Source organism: Spermophilus citellus, assembly GCF_964194105.1.
Source record: "Spermophilus citellus genome assembly, chromosome: 1".
NCBI classification, from domain to species: Eukaryota; Metazoa; Chordata; class Mammalia; order Rodentia; family Sciuridae; genus Spermophilus; species Spermophilus citellus.
This window is the reverse complement of record NC_138182.1, coordinates 47150743-47167571: the sequence shown is the minus strand read 5'-3', so window position 1 is coordinate 47167571 and position 16829 is coordinate 47150743. Positions and strand designations below refer to the sequence as shown.

The following is a 16829-nucleotide window of genomic DNA, read 5'->3' as shown; positions in this document are numbered from 1 at the left end:
AACTAGCCCTTTCAAAGCCAAAAATTATCACTACTAATTAAACATTAAGCAGAAATAAACCCAGCAATTTGGTATTTAGTTTTCTAATTTGGATGAAGGAAGAGAGGATAGTTTCAGTGGGCTTCATGTTGCAGTAATACTTTAAACTTGTAATTTGTATATGTGGTATAAAAAATTGTGTATCAGATGTGATTTTGTAGAACTTTGTCTCTAAGGTAATAAAGAAGTCTTTTAATGCTTACAAAGGAAAGCTGGCTAGGCACAGTGATATCCTAGCAGTTTGGGAGACTGAGGCAGGATGATCACAAGTTTGAACCACCCTGGGCAACTTAGATTGTGTCTCAAAATTAAAAAATAAGAAGGGGGTGTAGCTCAGTGGTAGAGTACCCCTGGGTTCAATCCCCATTACTACACCCATCAAGGAAAAGAAAAAAGAAAAGCTGCTCAGTCATTTAGGAAATGATCTTTAATAGCTATAGTACTTTTCCAGGTGAGATTTTAATAAGGATAAAGCTTCTTTAGTTCTCTATCACATATATCTGTTAGAAGAAAATATTTCAATTAAGGGAATGTGGTCAAATTTGGGAAGTTTTTCAGTTTGTAAATGGAGAATTGTGTTAGTTTTCTGTTTTCACAAAATAGCCAAGAAAAACAAAAGAAAGAAAAATTTGGTTTGGCTCATGATTTCAGAAGTTTCCATCCATGTTTGGTTGGCCCTGTGGCAAGGCTAAATATCATGCTGGGGAGTGCATCGTAGAGCAAAGCTACTCATATCAAGGGCACCAGTGTGGAAAGAGAGAAAGAGAAGCGGATGGGAAACCCAGTATTACCTTCAAGGACACACCTCCACTGACCTAACTTCCTTCAACTATGCCCTACCTCCCAGCAGCATCCTTAGCCTTTGAGACATGAGCTTTCAGGGGACTTTAAGATCCAGATCATAACAGGGATATCATTTAAGTTGTCCATTTTGCAGCATTAAGGGTTTTTTTTTTTTTTTTTTTTTTTTTTTGGTAGTTGTAGATGAATATGCCTTTGTGGTGCTGAGGATCGAACCGGGAGCCTCACACGTGCTAGGCAAGTGCTAGGCAAGTGCTCTGCCTCTGAGCTACAGACCCAGCCCTTGAGGCTTCAAGTTTTATTGTGGTCTTAGATAACCTAATTTAAGTGAATTGACCTTTCTGGAAGCAAAGTGCTATTTTCGAGAATAGCCATTACATAATAATTTTTTCCATATTATATACTACCTAATTGAGTTATAAATGGTAAGAATACTTGAATGAAGTGGGTTCTTATTCTTTAGTAATACTCCTGTTCATGGGAAGTTAATTGGAAAACTACATTTTAATTATTGGATTAGAAATGACTATAATATAAATCTTTGAGATTTGAGAAATATGCCTAATTACCAAGAAGTTCAGCACTCAGGTTTTTTGATTTAGATTTATGTGAACTTTCAATTATCTTGATTTTTTTGTTAATTATATCCTTTGAGGTTCTGAAACTGATATGTTTTATTCAGTAGTGTTTATATTTCTTTATGAAACATTATGTGTAACTTCAATATGTTTTGTTTCTAAAAATTTTTATTTAATGTTGTATTTTTTAATTATTAAAATTGACTAACAGTATGTTTTACTCTGAAGATACTATATAAAACCTGTTCTGAGTGCAGTTTTTGCAAACTGCCAGTAGATGATACTAGAGATTCATAAAAAAAATAATTGCCTCCAAAAGTTGAACAACTTGAGTATTACATTTCTATGCTTGTAAAAAGTTTTTTTAAGTTATATTTATTCTAAGTGAGATTGGTGGGTGGTTATGATAAGTTAAAAGATATTACTTTTTTTTTTTTTTTTTTGGTACTGGGGATTGAACCCAGTAGCGCTTAATCACTGGGCTGTATCCCCAGCCCTTTTTCTTATTGTTAGTTTTGAGACAGGGTCTTGATATGTTGCTTAGGGCCTCACCAAGTTTCTGAGGCTAGCTTTGAACTCGACATTCTCATGTTTCAGCCTCTAGAGCCTCTAGGATTACAGGCGTGGGCCACCATGCCCAGCAAAAGATATTACCTTTAATTTTGTTTTCTAATAAAAATCTTTGTAACATTTTTATTAGTGGTTCTCAAGCTTTTTATTGTGATCAGAATTAACTAGTGGGCTTATTAAACATGGATTATACCGAGTCAAAGTTTCTGATTCTGTCAGTCTTGGGTGTGGTCCAAAAATGTACATCTCTAATAAGTTAGTATGTGATGCTAAATCTTGATGACACTTTCAGAAATAGTTAAGAATAATTCCTTTGATTTCCAAATCATGAGTTATTTAATCTTTAAATTTTAGTGAAAGAAATTATGATAAAATGAAGCTCTCATTTGTTCATTTTGTTGATATAAAAATCACATATTTATGTGGCGTAATGTGGAAAATTTAATATGTATATATACGTGTGTATACATAAATGTACAGTGTATAATGACCAATTAGGGCAGTTTTGGACATAATACCTTTATTTTGTTTATTTTTTTATGTGGTGCTGAGGATTGAACCTAGTGCCTAACACGTGCAAGGCAGGTGCTCTACCAGTAAGCCACAACCCCAGCCTGATTTCCAACTTCTTAAATATGTATAATTTCTTTATGTTGGAAAACTTTGAACTCCTCTAGTTCTTTATAAAGTACATAATAAATGGTCATGAACTATAGTCACCTTGCTTTACCTTACTCTGCTGTACAGAATTATAACTTATTCCTCCTAATTGTATTTTAGTATGATATTTACTTTCCCTCTGTCCCCCTCTCCTCTACCCATCCCAGCCTCTAGTGATCACTGTTCTATTATGTACTTCTGTGAAGATAACAGTGAGAACCATGGTTTTAAATTAAGCAATCTTTGTTTTTTTTTTAAAGACTGTATCTACTTTATACCACTCTGGTCTCTTTGATCATTCATTCCTTGATGTTTCACTAAAAGTATGGTGTATCTAGGTTTCTCACATCCTGTTTTTTTGTTTCACATTTTCTCCACTGATATATAAGTTCCATCTTATATCTTATTTCCCCATTGCCTATACTAATCTTACTAGTGAACTTTAGACATTTTTATTTTCATTTCACTTGACTTTTTTCTAGGAGTGACATTTTAGAAAATTTGTATATTTATATGATGGTTTTTAGCTTTACAAAACAGAAAGCTAAAATGTAAACAAATTAATAAAATTATACAAATGTATTTGTTGGCACAAAGTAGGTGTTACAGTGATGTTTGACCTTCAAAACCTCAAACTGCTTCTTGAGATGAGAATTTATTGAGGTTTGCTGTTTTACTTTTCATAAAGACAGCAGTATATTTTCTTTTTTCTCACTCTCTCCCGAAGTCTTACTGGGAAAGGGGAAGAAGCAGTTAGTTTGTAGTTCTGGATAAGCTGTATATTATTCTCCAAATCGAATTTAATCTAGTGATTAAAAGTACCTTAACTAAAAGAAATATATATACACACACATATACATATATATATATATAAAATCATGCATGGTACTCTTGATACTCAATAAATTTTAAAAATGTTTCTTTAACAGGTTTCTATAATCCAAGAACTTGTTACTAATTACGAAGCTTCTCTTAAAACGTGTGACTTTTTTAGTCCTTATGGTAAGTTTAAATTAGATTGAATTGGAATTTAATTTCTCATTTCAGTCCATTTTTAATCATAGTAATACCATTTTATGTTTATTATGTGTGTGCTACATAATAGCTACTTACTAAATAGTTTTTGAATTAGTGAATGAATGAAATGAGAGTACTTTCAATCTTATTTAATTTAAATTTTCCATAATCCTGTGAATGAGAGTTAGTTCTATTTTAACACAAGGAAACAGACTTGAGAGGTCCAAGATTATGTAGTCAGTTTAATTGAAATATAGTTTTCTCAAATCTCTAAATTCTCTACTTTTTCTACTTTGTATTACTTTTAAGTATGTATAATGTCCTTTTTCCCCTCTTTTTTAGGGGTATATGTAAATCAAAGTAATTTAATTTAGAGAACCTCCCTAGCATGTTTTCAGTCACATAGATGGTAAATAACTTTAGTTTGGGTTCTTTATGTGACTTTTTCATGTCATTATTCTTTGAATATATTTAAAGCAAGTTCCACACATATTGTTGCACCTATAAATACCTTATGTCTGTTTAAAACACAGGATTATCTGTGTAGGTTGGTGCATCTGTAATCCTACTGACCTGGGAGGCTGAGGCAGAAAGATCTTGAATTCAGGCCAGCCTGGGCAATGAATAGAGATCTTGTCTTTATTTATTTATTTATTTTTGTGGTGATGGAGATCGAACTCAGGGCCTCATGCATGCTAGCAAGCGTTTTACCACTGAGCTACATCCCCAGCCCTAGAGAGATGTTGGCTTTAAAAATAAATAAATAAATAAGTAATACATAAACAAACCATACAAAGTTGACTTCATACCATAATATCTAATACCTAGTTAACATTCAGATTTCCTCCATTATCCAAAAGGAAATCTTTATATAATTGGTTTATTGAGTCTAGATCCAGTTACTGTCTACATTTTGCATTCAGTTATTTTCTTAAGTTCTTTTAATATAGAGTAATAATTTCCCCTCCCCTTAAAAAATGCCTTTTGTTAAAAGGTCATTTGTTTATAGAATATCCTGTATTCTAGATTTGGCTGACTTTCTTATGTTATCATTTAATATATTTTACTGCCATTCGTATTTCTTGTTATATAGATGGTTAAATTTATAGGCTTGCTTGAATTCAAGTTTTATTTGAATACTTTACAGGTGTTTTTTTTGTGCTTGATGTATGACATCAGGAGTCATGAGGCATTCTGGTTGTCTCTCTTTTGATGTTAAGATTGATCAGAATTACTTGTCAGCCTAATGTGCCTAAAAGGTTCCAGATGAACCTCTGACCTGAGGATTTTAGCAGCCATTGAAGAGTATTGCCTAGATTCCTTATTTCATTCTTCTGGTCAGTTTTTCTTTATTTATTAGCTGGATTTTTTTGGCAGGGTGACAGTGCTGGGGATTGAATTTAGGGCCTCAGGCTTGCTAGGCAGGGGTTCTGCATTGAAGTACACCCCCAACCCTGGAATTCTATAAATAATTTTATTTTATCATATATTTAGTTCTCTTGAAATACATTTATGTAAGAGGAACAGAATAATTGCTTGACTGTTTACTTTTGTTATTTATGTTTTAATTAATTTAATAGTGTGTTTGCTCTATTGTCTTGTCATTTTATTAGTTAAGTATACTAGGAGACCTTCTGTTTGTTCTCATGTAGTATGGATGATTATACTCTTTTTACCTCATGTTAGACTGATATATTTTTCTCTTCTGAAATTCATTTTGAGACCTTCTTTATCTGGTCTTCTATAGCTTGAGGGTATAGGATGCTGGGTGGAGCAGGATAGAGCTCAGCTAATTGTAGGTATCTGACAGCTTTTGATAGAGAGCCTAGGCTGTGTATTCGCTTGTTACATTTTTGTCAAATGGCAGGGATATTCCACCTTGTTAGGGGTGTATCCTCTTCTGGTGAAGCCTACCCTTCAATTTTGTGTTTCTCTCATTTGGTATTAAAGCATAGAAAATACTAAGCCCTGGCAGTTTGGGTGAGTCTTGCAGTGGTTGTCTCTTCTACAAGTTACCTTTTTTGACTTTTCCTGAACTTGTTGCATTTTGCTTTGAGCCTGAGAATTCACAGAATGAGACTGATATTTTATTCTTTCCCCAGTACCATTTCTTTTTTTTTTTTATGTTCAGAATTTTTGTATAGCTTTGTTTCTTTTTTTTTAATGTATTACTGAGGATTGAACCCAGTACCTCACACGTGGTAGGTGAGCGCTCTACCGGAGCCATAACCCCTATGCACTGTTTCTTAAGAGGGAGGTTGAGGTTAGAAGGCTGTCAAACTAGAATTTTGTTTCTCTCCTTGACTGTCTGACACCTTTTGAACATTATGGGATGAAGTCATACCTCTTTTTGATGAAGTTGGTAACTTTTGCTGAGTTTTTACTCTTTATTATAATACCTACTAATTTTATTATGAATTAGGGGAGAGAAGTATGTGATTTGCTTCACTTAACATTCTTCCTCACAATAATGTAGTATTTATTTGATTGCAGAGAATGGGGAGAAGGAGCCCCCGACAACTCTACTCTGGGTTCAGTATTTCCTGGCACAGCACTTTGATAAACTTGGGCAATATTCTTTGGCTCTGGATTATATCAATGCTGCAATTGCTAGTACTCCAACTCTAATAGAATTATTCTATATGAAAGCAAAAATTTACAAGGTAAAGTTTTACGTTTTTTGAATAGTTGATGATTCAGCAATCTTAAGAACATTTGGAGTTGTTTCTATAGAGTAATAACTTCTAGGGTACCCTGATACTTTTTAAAAATACTTTAATAATTCTCTAAGAAGTTTTATGTTACATACTTTATGTAATCAGTGCTAGTCATTTTTGTTTAGTTTTTGGTAAATGTGAATTATAATTCTCTAGATTTATAGATAAATTATACAGAAATGGTGACAAATTTCTAATTTTTTCTTGCTTATATTATACCTGTATTTTCTTGATCATAGCTATGACTTTTAACTGCTTTAATCTCTTACAGCATATGGGTAATCTCAAGGAAGCTGCAAAGTGGATGGATGAAGCCCAGTCTTTGGACACAGCTGATAGATTCATCAATTCCAAATGTGCAAAATACATGCTTCGAGCAAATATGATAAAAGAAGCAGAGGAGATGTGCTCCAAGTTCACAAGGGTAGGAAATAGCATTTATGAGCATGTAACTATCTGAATTAGTAAAATTGAACTTAAGTTTTTTATGATGATTTATGATGTTTTAAAAATCTTATTTAGCTTATATCCTAAATATGGCACGTGGTTGTAAGTTTCTATGTGTTTCTGGCAGGGGATGGTTAAAAAGCAATAGCAAGATTAAAAATACCCTTTAAAAATACAGACAATATACTATACTCTTGAATGTGTAAAATTTGGTTTATATTTCAAGTTCTTTGTCTCCCTAGTAATTTGTGACTGCTTTTTAATTCTCTTTCATTGTCTAGCTTCAGAACTGCTCAGAAAGTCCATTCTCTGTAAAACTATTTTTTTTTCCTTTGGTGCGGGGATTGAACCCAGGGCCTTGTGCATGCGAGGCAAACACTCTACCAACTAAGCTATATCCCAGTCCCTGTGAAACTAATTTTTGTGCACTATTAGTCTCTGTTAACATTCAGGAATTTAAGTTCTCTCAAATTGTTGGGCTTGGGTTGGGGATGTAGCTCAGTGATAGAGTGTGTGCCTAGCATGTGCAAGGCCCTGGGTTCAGTTACGGATCTCTCCCCCTTACCACCAAAAGTTGAGCTCAATGTCCATTCCTTTGTTTGCTTCTCTATCCTTTCATACTCTTTTTTCTATATAGATTTTATTATTATTATTTATTTTTGCAGTGCCAGGGATCAAATCCAAGGCCTTGGTCATGTTGGGCAAGCACTATACTTTTAAGCTATAACCCCAATCCCCTATGTAGACTTTATTTTAAGTTATGAAAGTATTATATATTTATAGTAAACAAGATAAATAGATTAAAAAAAACCAGAAAGCCCAGAAACAGATTCACATGTATTTGGAAACTTGTTTTAGCCACAAGTAGTTTTAAAGTTGTAGTTGAAAAGATAATGCTGGGGCATTTAGTTACCTATGTTGAAAAAAAATTAAATGACATCCCTGTCTTATATTGCACACAGATTAATTCCAGTGGATTAAAGATCGAAATAAGGAAAACAAATCTTTCAAACTTTTGGAAGAAAATATAGGAGTCTGTCTTTAGACTAAAGAAATATTCTTTATGCTTGAAGTAGGAAGTGTTTTCTTTTTCATTCTTTAAAAGGAGCAAGGAGGATTAGATCTATTTATTTACTTACATTAACAAGTAATAATTGCACATATTAATGGTGTACAGTGTACTACCTCCATATATGCATTCTGTGTGCACTGATCAAATCAAATCACTCTGGAGCATTTCTTAAAATACCAAAAGCGTAAAATTGATATGATTGACTATATTAAATTTTAAATGTTATACAAAAAATAACTATAAGCAAAATGAGAAAATAAACAGGGAAAATTGAAGAATGACAAAGTGTTATAAAGAACTCCAAAGAATTCACTGAAATAATTTCCCAATGCACATTAAATGTGATATTGAGAATAATGAGGGAACCATGTTTGGTAAGTTTGATTTCCATTTGGAATAAATAACTTGTATCTCCAGATAATCATATTATGTATAAAATTGAAATCACATTATGTACAAAATTGAAAGGTTTTAGTGTTGGTGTTTGTCAGTATGTTCTTAGGATGAAAATAAGTTAATGCTGTGACCTGTGATGCTAAGGTATCACAGATATAGCAGCACCAGTATACCACCTAAATGTTATAACTTCATTAAATGTTAACTAGGTTCTAATTTTGTCTATGTGTTTAAGAAATAATCTCATATAATTTAGGAGTACAGAATAGCTTGATCTTCTGTTGTAAAAATTAAACTACTTGGAAAAATGATGTCATGGAACTATATCATAAAAATAAAAACTCAGAAAGAAAAAGAAAAAAACACTATGATTTGGGTAAAGTATATGAGTAATTAGTTCAAAGAGGTAGAAAATAGAATGGCCAAAAAAGATGACTTTACTAGCCATCAACAAATGCAAATTATAACGATAAGTAGCATTTGTACCCATTAACTACGCTGAACTTTAAGTCTGAAATTACTAGATATTGACAAATGATTTTTACACACACACACACACACACACACACACACACATATTCACATATGTACTTATGTCCTCACTTTATCTGTCTCCTTTTCTCTCATTTCTACTAAAGTCTATACCTATAGAACATTTATCATTTGTTTCTTATAAAAAGAGTCTTTGTTCATATAACCTAGCCTAACATCCAATATTTACAGTAATGCTAATAATTTGTTTACCATTTGTAAAGGGAAATGTAAAAGTAGCTTTAATATTCTTTTAACTACTGATTTAAGTACTTTGTATACATGATCTCATTTAATCCTATATTACAGTAAAGAAAATGTTTAGAGAGATCAAGTATCACACTGACTGTCAACACAACTAATTATTCATTTGGAGTGAGGATTCTATTTCAAATGTCTTTGATTTTAAAACTTCTGTTATATGTCAACTCAGCAAGAGTGGTGTAGCAGAAACTACAATAACGAGTGCTTCTAAAACTCAAGATGCCATAGCATTGATAGCAGGTACAAGGACAAGTCATGTTGGAGAGAGGAATAGCAAGTAAGATATGTATTAGGAGAGAAAGTAAAATGAGAGAAAGTAAAATTAGAAAAACGGCAATATTATATCCATATAGCACTTACTCAGGTGCCTGACACTTTACAGCAAGGTAATTGAAGTTCTGAAGAGAATACTAGAAACATGTTTGGTCACATCATAAATAGTGCCTAGGACTCAAGCTCTTAAGTGAACTTTCCACTACACACTGGTGTAAAGATTAGAAGAAAATACAATGAATAGCCATAAAAGCATTTGTATTTTTAGAGAAAAGTACCACCTGAAAGTTCAAGGTAGGAATTATAAGTACAATACAGTTAAAAATTAGTATATAAAACTTAAGTTAAATAAGTCTAGTGACTTAAAAAATAACAACCACCATGATATGTCATCATAGGCATAGGAGAATGAGAAAGAAGGTTGAAAGGAATTGGTTAAGGATAGTAGTCACCAAACCTGTTGCTGACCTTTCTTAACATAATTGCCTCTGGTCATCCACTTTGGACAAATTGTCTAGCTATACAGAGAGCTTGTTCAGTTTATTGAGGTTGACTCATTGGTTAGGTGAATCTATAATGTATAGTGGATAACACATTGAGCCAGGGGAAGGGTATTGCTAATGACCCTGAATAATTAGCTTGTATTTACTTGCTAATGAATGAGTGAAGTTCTCTTAATTCCTTCTTAAAAGATTTTTTCACAGTTTAGAATTGTAGAGAATTGCTCATGCGTGTTTGGTAATTCTTTTTGGTGAACTTTTTGAAGTGAAAGTAAAGCATTTTTCTTATAAAAACATGCAATCATCAAGAAAAGGAAAATATACACAGTCAAAAAGAAGAAATAAAATATATCTATAATTCTATTCACAGTTTTGAGACTTTTAATGAATCATAAGAATTGAACTGATAACCAGAAATGGGGTTTAAAAAAACTGAAGACTGAAATTATTTTTGTTTGCACTTTTGCCATCTTTCCTGGGGTCATGCACATGTATTTAAAGTAAATCTCTTCTAGTTGGGCACAGTGGCACATGCCTCTCATTTTAGCTGCTTTGGAGACTGAGGCAGGAGAATCACAAGTTTGAGGCCAGCCTGAGCAGCTTTAGTTGAGACCCTGCCTCAGGATAAAGTAATAAAAGAGCTGGGGTGTGTAGTGCAGTGGTAGAGTGCTTACCTAGCATGTATGAGGTCCTGGGTTCAACCCATAGTACCAAAAAAGTTAAATCAAATTCAAATATATTCTTCTGAATTGACAAAATCCCAGTGTTTTGGCACTGAAACTAGGTATTTCATGTCTGATACTTCTCTCAGAATTACTACTGAGCCTGAATTAACAAATTATCTTCCTTTCTCCTTCCTTCTTTTCTTCATTCCAGTACTAGGGATTGTACCTAGGTGTGCTCTATCACCAAGCAATATCCTAAACCTTTTAATTTTTTATTTTGAGATAGGGTCTTGTTAACTCGCTGAGGTTTGCCTTGAATTTGTGATTCAATAGCCTCAGCCTCCTGAGTTGCTGGGATTATGAACATGTGCAAGCCTAACTGAATTAACAAATATTCTTAACGAATTTGGTTAGTTTTGTTTGTACATTGCAGAGAAGAGACAGTGCTGTTAGAAGCAGATATGCAGGGACAGAGAGAGACAACATGTAGCATTCTAACTTGGAGGAAGGAGATTGGGAAACTGAAAAGCTTCATTGCAACTATTACTAAGATATTCAACAATTTTCATATGTATAATAGTCATCCCGAGTTAGCAAGGAAGGGTTAAATAACAGGAAAAAAAAGAAAAAGAAAGGCAGAAGATAGGTAAAACTTTAGGATTGCCTTAAACAGTTTAAATAAAAGCTTGGCATTTAAATGCTAAACTTTAGTGATCTAGAATTTTTTATAAAGCAAAGTATTGAATACCCAAACAAAACTGAAAAAGTAAAACATTATATAATTTAAAACCAATAGGAGCCTTTGGAAGCACATTTAATATATTTTCTAATTGCTACTATTGTCTTAATGATACTTGTAGCCATAGTTTAAAAAAATGAGAATTTCAGGTTCTGTTATTGCTTGTCCCCTATAGTTATCAATGCTTCCATTTCAGGAAGGAACATCTGCTATGGAAAATCTAAATGAAATGCAGTGTATGTGGTTTCAGACAGAATGCATCTCAGCTTATCAGCGACTAAAGAGATATGGGGATGCCTTGAAAAAATGCCATGAAGTAGAGAGGGTAAGTTGTTACAATTTTGACCTCAGTTTTCTCCTGTCAGGTGGCAAGAAAAGCAGGTAGATTTCTATATGTGATCATCTGCCTCTTCTACTTTGTCAGCTTCATTGTGAAAACAGTTCTCAATTTTTAATATTCCAAACATTCAGAAGTTGTGAAAAATGATTCCTTTTTTTGATCCTGAAATGGTTATGCCTTTGACATGTCTAAATTTTTTTTTCTGAAGGAAGAAGAGAAATTAATAAATTATCATTGCTATTATTAACATAGGTCAAAATTTCTGTTTCCTAATCGGGCCATTTTTTGATTTTCGACACTAGCCTATGAGGACACACAGTTGATGGCAACTTCTTTTCCCTTTTAAATGTCAGGATCTGGTCCGCAGTCAGCCTCTCTCCAGTTCGTCTTCCCAGGACATATGTTCTTGCGTTCAGTACTCTGTACAGCAATCTATGGCCGGTTTGCAGGCTTATTTTATTACTTGCTTTTAGAATTGTGTGTGTGATGTGCCTTAGAGAGGGGACTTTTCTTTTCCTTTGTGTGAATTTTTGTTTTCCTGTTCTTTGTCATCTCTGAAGCACTCTCCTTCCACATGGACCACAGGAGGAAAAGAGCCGCAAACGCACCCCTGAGGCAGTCCTCAGCAGCCCTCAGTTGTGGGGGCGCTCGGCACCACTCTTCCCCTGCTGACGCAGTATAAAACCACAGGCATCGTAGTCAGGTGAGCCTGATGTCTGCACCATGGCAGTCACTTTGGCCTTCTTCCCATGTGAAATTCCTGCTGTTACCCAAAAGGAAGGCTGTATCTTAAGGGGTGGCTTTTGATGGGAATCGGACTAGGATTATACCAGAGGCTTTATACAAATACTGTTATTTTGGGGTTGTTTTTGTTTGTTTTTCCTGCCCTTTTAAACCTTGATGGCTATATCTCTAGGGAAAATCTTTCTCATTTTCTCCTTGAAAAATGTAAAAACACTTGAAAGATGTGTGAAGTAGCCAGGCATTTTAGTTTAAATTAGGCCTCATTTCTATAAAACTATGTTTAGGCACTCCCTAAGATGTCCTCATTTTAAAAGTTTCCTGTTTGTTATTAAGGAAAGCTACATTTTTATTAACCAGGACATTTTCAGAGAGAAGTAAATTGTTTTCTGAAAGAAGAGGCTGTTAGGCATTTATGGATTAGTAATTTCACAAAACTGTAACTAGGAACCTACCAAATTTTCTGTTTAAGTGAAATTTGAATATCCTTAGGATCATTTATAATTGTGAACATTTCAAATTTAAATCCCATTTTCCTCCTATGAATTCCTATATTGCTTTGTTCTTTCTACTGTATTTTGAGAATTGCTAGAATATAAGTAGGTCTGCTATTGCTGTTTTATTTGGATTATTTTTCCTTAATTTGTAGTGATTTTGGTTAAGTAGCATGGAATGAAAATTCTGTAATATCCGGTAAACTTCCTCAATAAATGATTTAATTAGTAGAAAACATTTTTGAAGAAAAAAGTTATAAGAAATTCTTGGTTACCAAAGGTTAAAACATGGCAGAAATCACTCTTTCATAATTACACTTATGTCATCTCTTAATTACGGTTATGTCATATTACATAATTGTAATTGCTCTACACTTAACTGTCTTTTCAGAGTTTACTGTTGGCATTTGAAAATAGGAAGATCTAAAAACAGATAAGAAAAGAGCCAACTTTTTCACCTGTAACCTAATCTTTTATAATGAACATATCCATACCATAAATAAATAATGGAGAATGATATTGGCCAAATTATATTGTTATATCATGTGCATGTATGAACAACAAATCCCACCATTATATGTAATTATAATACATCAGTTAAAAAATGAGGAAAAAATAACTGTTATGATTAATATCTGATGTGTATTTTACATATGTGGTTATATGTAGAAGTGTGGTTAGTGCAAATAGGATCATTAAATATTTATTGACTGAAAATGCTGCCTAATTTCTAATGAAATTAATGTAATCTAAAAGAAAATTCTTAATGATGTTATTTCAAAGATTTATTATAAATATCTGCAAGTTACTTTATGGTTGGGTTTTAAATATTTAATAAGGAAATGAACATCTTTCAAAAAATAAAATTGCGATATACCTTTAAAATAGAAGTAAATGAGAAACAAGGTGAAATAGGGACTGACTAGTCTTTATTTCGCCTTCAAGAATTCATTCAAGTGTGGCATGGTTGCATACTTCTGTAATCCCAACTCCTCAGGAAGATTGCACGTTGAGACCAACTTGGGCAATTTAGCAAGAAACTGCTCAATATAAAATTAAAAAAAAATGGGTTGGAATATACAGTGGTAGAACACTAGGATTCTCAGGACCCTGGTTTTAATCCCAGTACTGCCAAATAAACAACAAAAAAAACAAACAGAAACCAAACTCTTTCAAGCCAGGTGTGGTAGCACACACTTGTAATGCCACCTACTAGGGACTGAGGTAGGAGAACCACAAGTTCCAGCCAGCCTGTGCAACTTAGTGAAACCTGTTTCAAATTAAAAAAATAATAATAATTTAAGTAAAAAAAAAGAATGCATTTAATAATTCTTCCATTGAAGGCACTTTCAACAAGGATATATATTGCTATGAGCTCTTAGTAATGTAATTTGAAATATTAGAATTCTAGAAATGTTTATTTAATGATTTTTCTGGCTTTATCTTGCCCTTCTAGTAGGATTTTAAAGAGTATATATAAGGTTATGTAACCCAGCAAAACAACCTTGATGAACTTGTGTTTAGAAAAGCATTTGAACTATTTTTGCCTTTCAAGAATTGTTTTCTTTCTTTTCCTTTTAAAATAATGATTGAGTTCTCATTATTACAGTATTGATTAATATGCAAAACAGGGCAAATAATATATATATATTTTTAATTCTTTGATCTAGGATTTCTGATAGATAAAAACCTGTTGCATCTTAATCTTTATCAAATTGACACATTCATTCTTTTTTTTTAAATTGGATTAAATTTAAAACCCCAATGAACCTCATTTTAATTTAATTATTTGACAGTTATCTCCAAATACCTTCACATTCTGAGGTACTGGGGGCTGGGAATGCAACATGATTGGGGGGAGGGGTGGGCGGGTGGACATAGCCCATAAAAGGGACGTACTCCTGGAAAGCAAAACATCTTGTATTCTTCTTTGTGTGTTGAGAATGCCTTGTGCAGTATAGATTTTGAAGACTTCTATTATTTTTTTGGGGGGGGGTTGCTTCCTCTTAGTTATACTTGATAATAGGATTCATTTTGACATAATTATAAAAGCATGGAATACAATTTGTTCTAATTTAGTCCCCAGTATTTCCCCTTCCCCTTCTCTCCTCCCTCCTTCTAGTTCCCTTCACTCTGCTCAACTGATGTTTCTGATATTTACTTACACTTTTTTTTTTAATTAGCGTCTTAGAGATGTACATGATGGTGAGATTCATTGTGGTACATTCATATATGTATATAGGAAAGTTAGGTCAGATTTATTCCATTGTCTTTTCCTATTTCATCCCTCCTTCCTTCCCTTCATTTCCCTTTATCTACTCCACTAGTATTTCTTCTATTATTTTTATTTTAACACTTCCGCCCTGCTTATTTTGGATTAACATCTGCATATTAGAAAAAACATTCTACCTTTGACTTTTGGGGCTGGCTTATTTCACTTAGCATGATAGTCTCCAGTTCCATCCATTTACCACAGTTGCCATTGTCATTCTTCTTTATGGCTGAGTAATACTCCAAAACACATACGTACACAATTTTTAATCCATTCATCTGTTGAAGGGACTCTAGGGTTGGCTCCATAGCTTGGCTATAAACATTGATGTGGCTGTGTCAGTGTAGTATGCTGATTTTAAGTCCTTTGGATATCTCCTGAGAAGTGGGATAGCTGGGTCATATGTGATTCCATTCCTAGTTTTTTGAGAAATCTTCATACTGCTTTCCAGAATGGTTGCACCAATTTTCATTCCCACCAACAATGTATGAATGTACCCTTTCCCCACATCTTTATCAACATTTATTGTTACTTGAATTCTTGATAATTGCCATTCTGTCTGGAGTGAGATGAATCTAATGTTTTAATTTGTATTTCTCTAATTGCTAGACTTGCTGAACATTTTTTCATATATTTGTGGATCATTTGTATTTCTTTTTTTGAGAAGTATCTGTTTAGTTGCTTCAACCATTTATTGATTAATTATTGATTGGGTTGTATTTTTGGTGTTAAGTGTTTTGAGTTCTTTGTGTCTCCTGGATATTAATGGCGTGTCTGAGAAGCGGAGGATAAATATTCTGTCCCATTCTTTTGGCTCTCTCCTCACATTTTTGATTGTTTCCTTTGCTGTAAAGAAGCTTTTTAATTTGATGCCATCTTATTTATTGACTTGTTTTATTTCTTGCTCTTTAGGAGTCTTATTAAGGAAGTCAGTTCCTGAGCTGACATGTTGGAGTGTGGGGCCCACGTTTTCTTCTATCAGCTTCAGGGCTTCTCGTCTAATTCCTAGGTCTTTGATCCATTTTGAATTGAATTTTGTGTGGAGTAAGAGATAGCGGTTCAATTTCATTCTCTATATGTGGATTTCCAATTTTCCCGGTATCATTTAAAGGCTATCTTTAATGTGTGTTTTTGGCACCTTTGTCTAGTATCATATAACCATACTTATGTGGGTTTGTCTCTGCGTCTTCTGTTCTTTTCACATGTTTTCTAATGACAGATTCTCTATAAAAGAAAGTTGGTTATTCCTCTAGTTGTTATTACTTTTTAAGTCCAGAGGATTTTTTCCTTAATATTTTTTTAGTTGTCAACAGACCTTTATTTTACTTATTTATATGTGGTGCTGAGAATCAAACCCAGTGCCTCATACATGCTAGGCAAGTGGTCTCCCACTGAGCTACAACCCTCCAGAGGATTTGATTGCTTTTCTACATATAAGCTCTTAATAGTCTTATCTGGAAATGCTGAGAAGTGATGGACAGGAGAATCTGGGCTAAAAGAGAGGGCCCAATATAAAACTCCTAAAGTAAATACACTCTAAAGCTGTGAATGACCTCTTAATTCTTTGCTGACTTAATTTGATTCAAGCCTATTTTGACAGTTTTATTAGTTTCTGCCAGCAACCCCCCAAAAAGAATGGGGGCAGGGGAGAAAGAATACTAGTATTCAAGATGAAGGGGAAAGAGTTCAGGACATGAGTTGTATATTAAGGTT

At 33.5% G+C, this 16829-nt stretch overlaps 1 protein-coding gene across 6 annotated transcripts in view; it reads left to right on the top strand.

The window, feature by feature from the left end:
• Window positions 1–16829, top strand: part of NAA16 (N-alpha-acetyltransferase 16, NatA auxiliary subunit) — a 58551-nt gene that overhangs the window by 31139 nt on the left and 10583 nt on the right. For 4 of the 6 annotated variants that reach the window (XR_014020429.1, XM_081279722.1, XM_081279721.1 and 1 more), the window contains 4 exons: window positions 3578–3650; window positions 6159–6328; window positions 6654–6806; window positions 11466–11594. Coding sequence is in view for 4 of the 6 variants with exons in the window: in XM_081279722.1 (XP_081135848.1) it covers window positions 3578–3650; window positions 6159–6328; window positions 6654–6806; window positions 11466–11594 (525 nt within the window). In the remaining 2 variants the exon portion in view is untranslated. Of the gene's footprint in view, window positions 1–3577; window positions 3651–6158; window positions 6329–6653; window positions 6807–11465; window positions 11595–12169; window positions 12313–16829 lie in introns of those variants that run through there. The other 2 variants (XR_014020430.1, XM_081279723.1) reach the window with 2 other exon arrangements.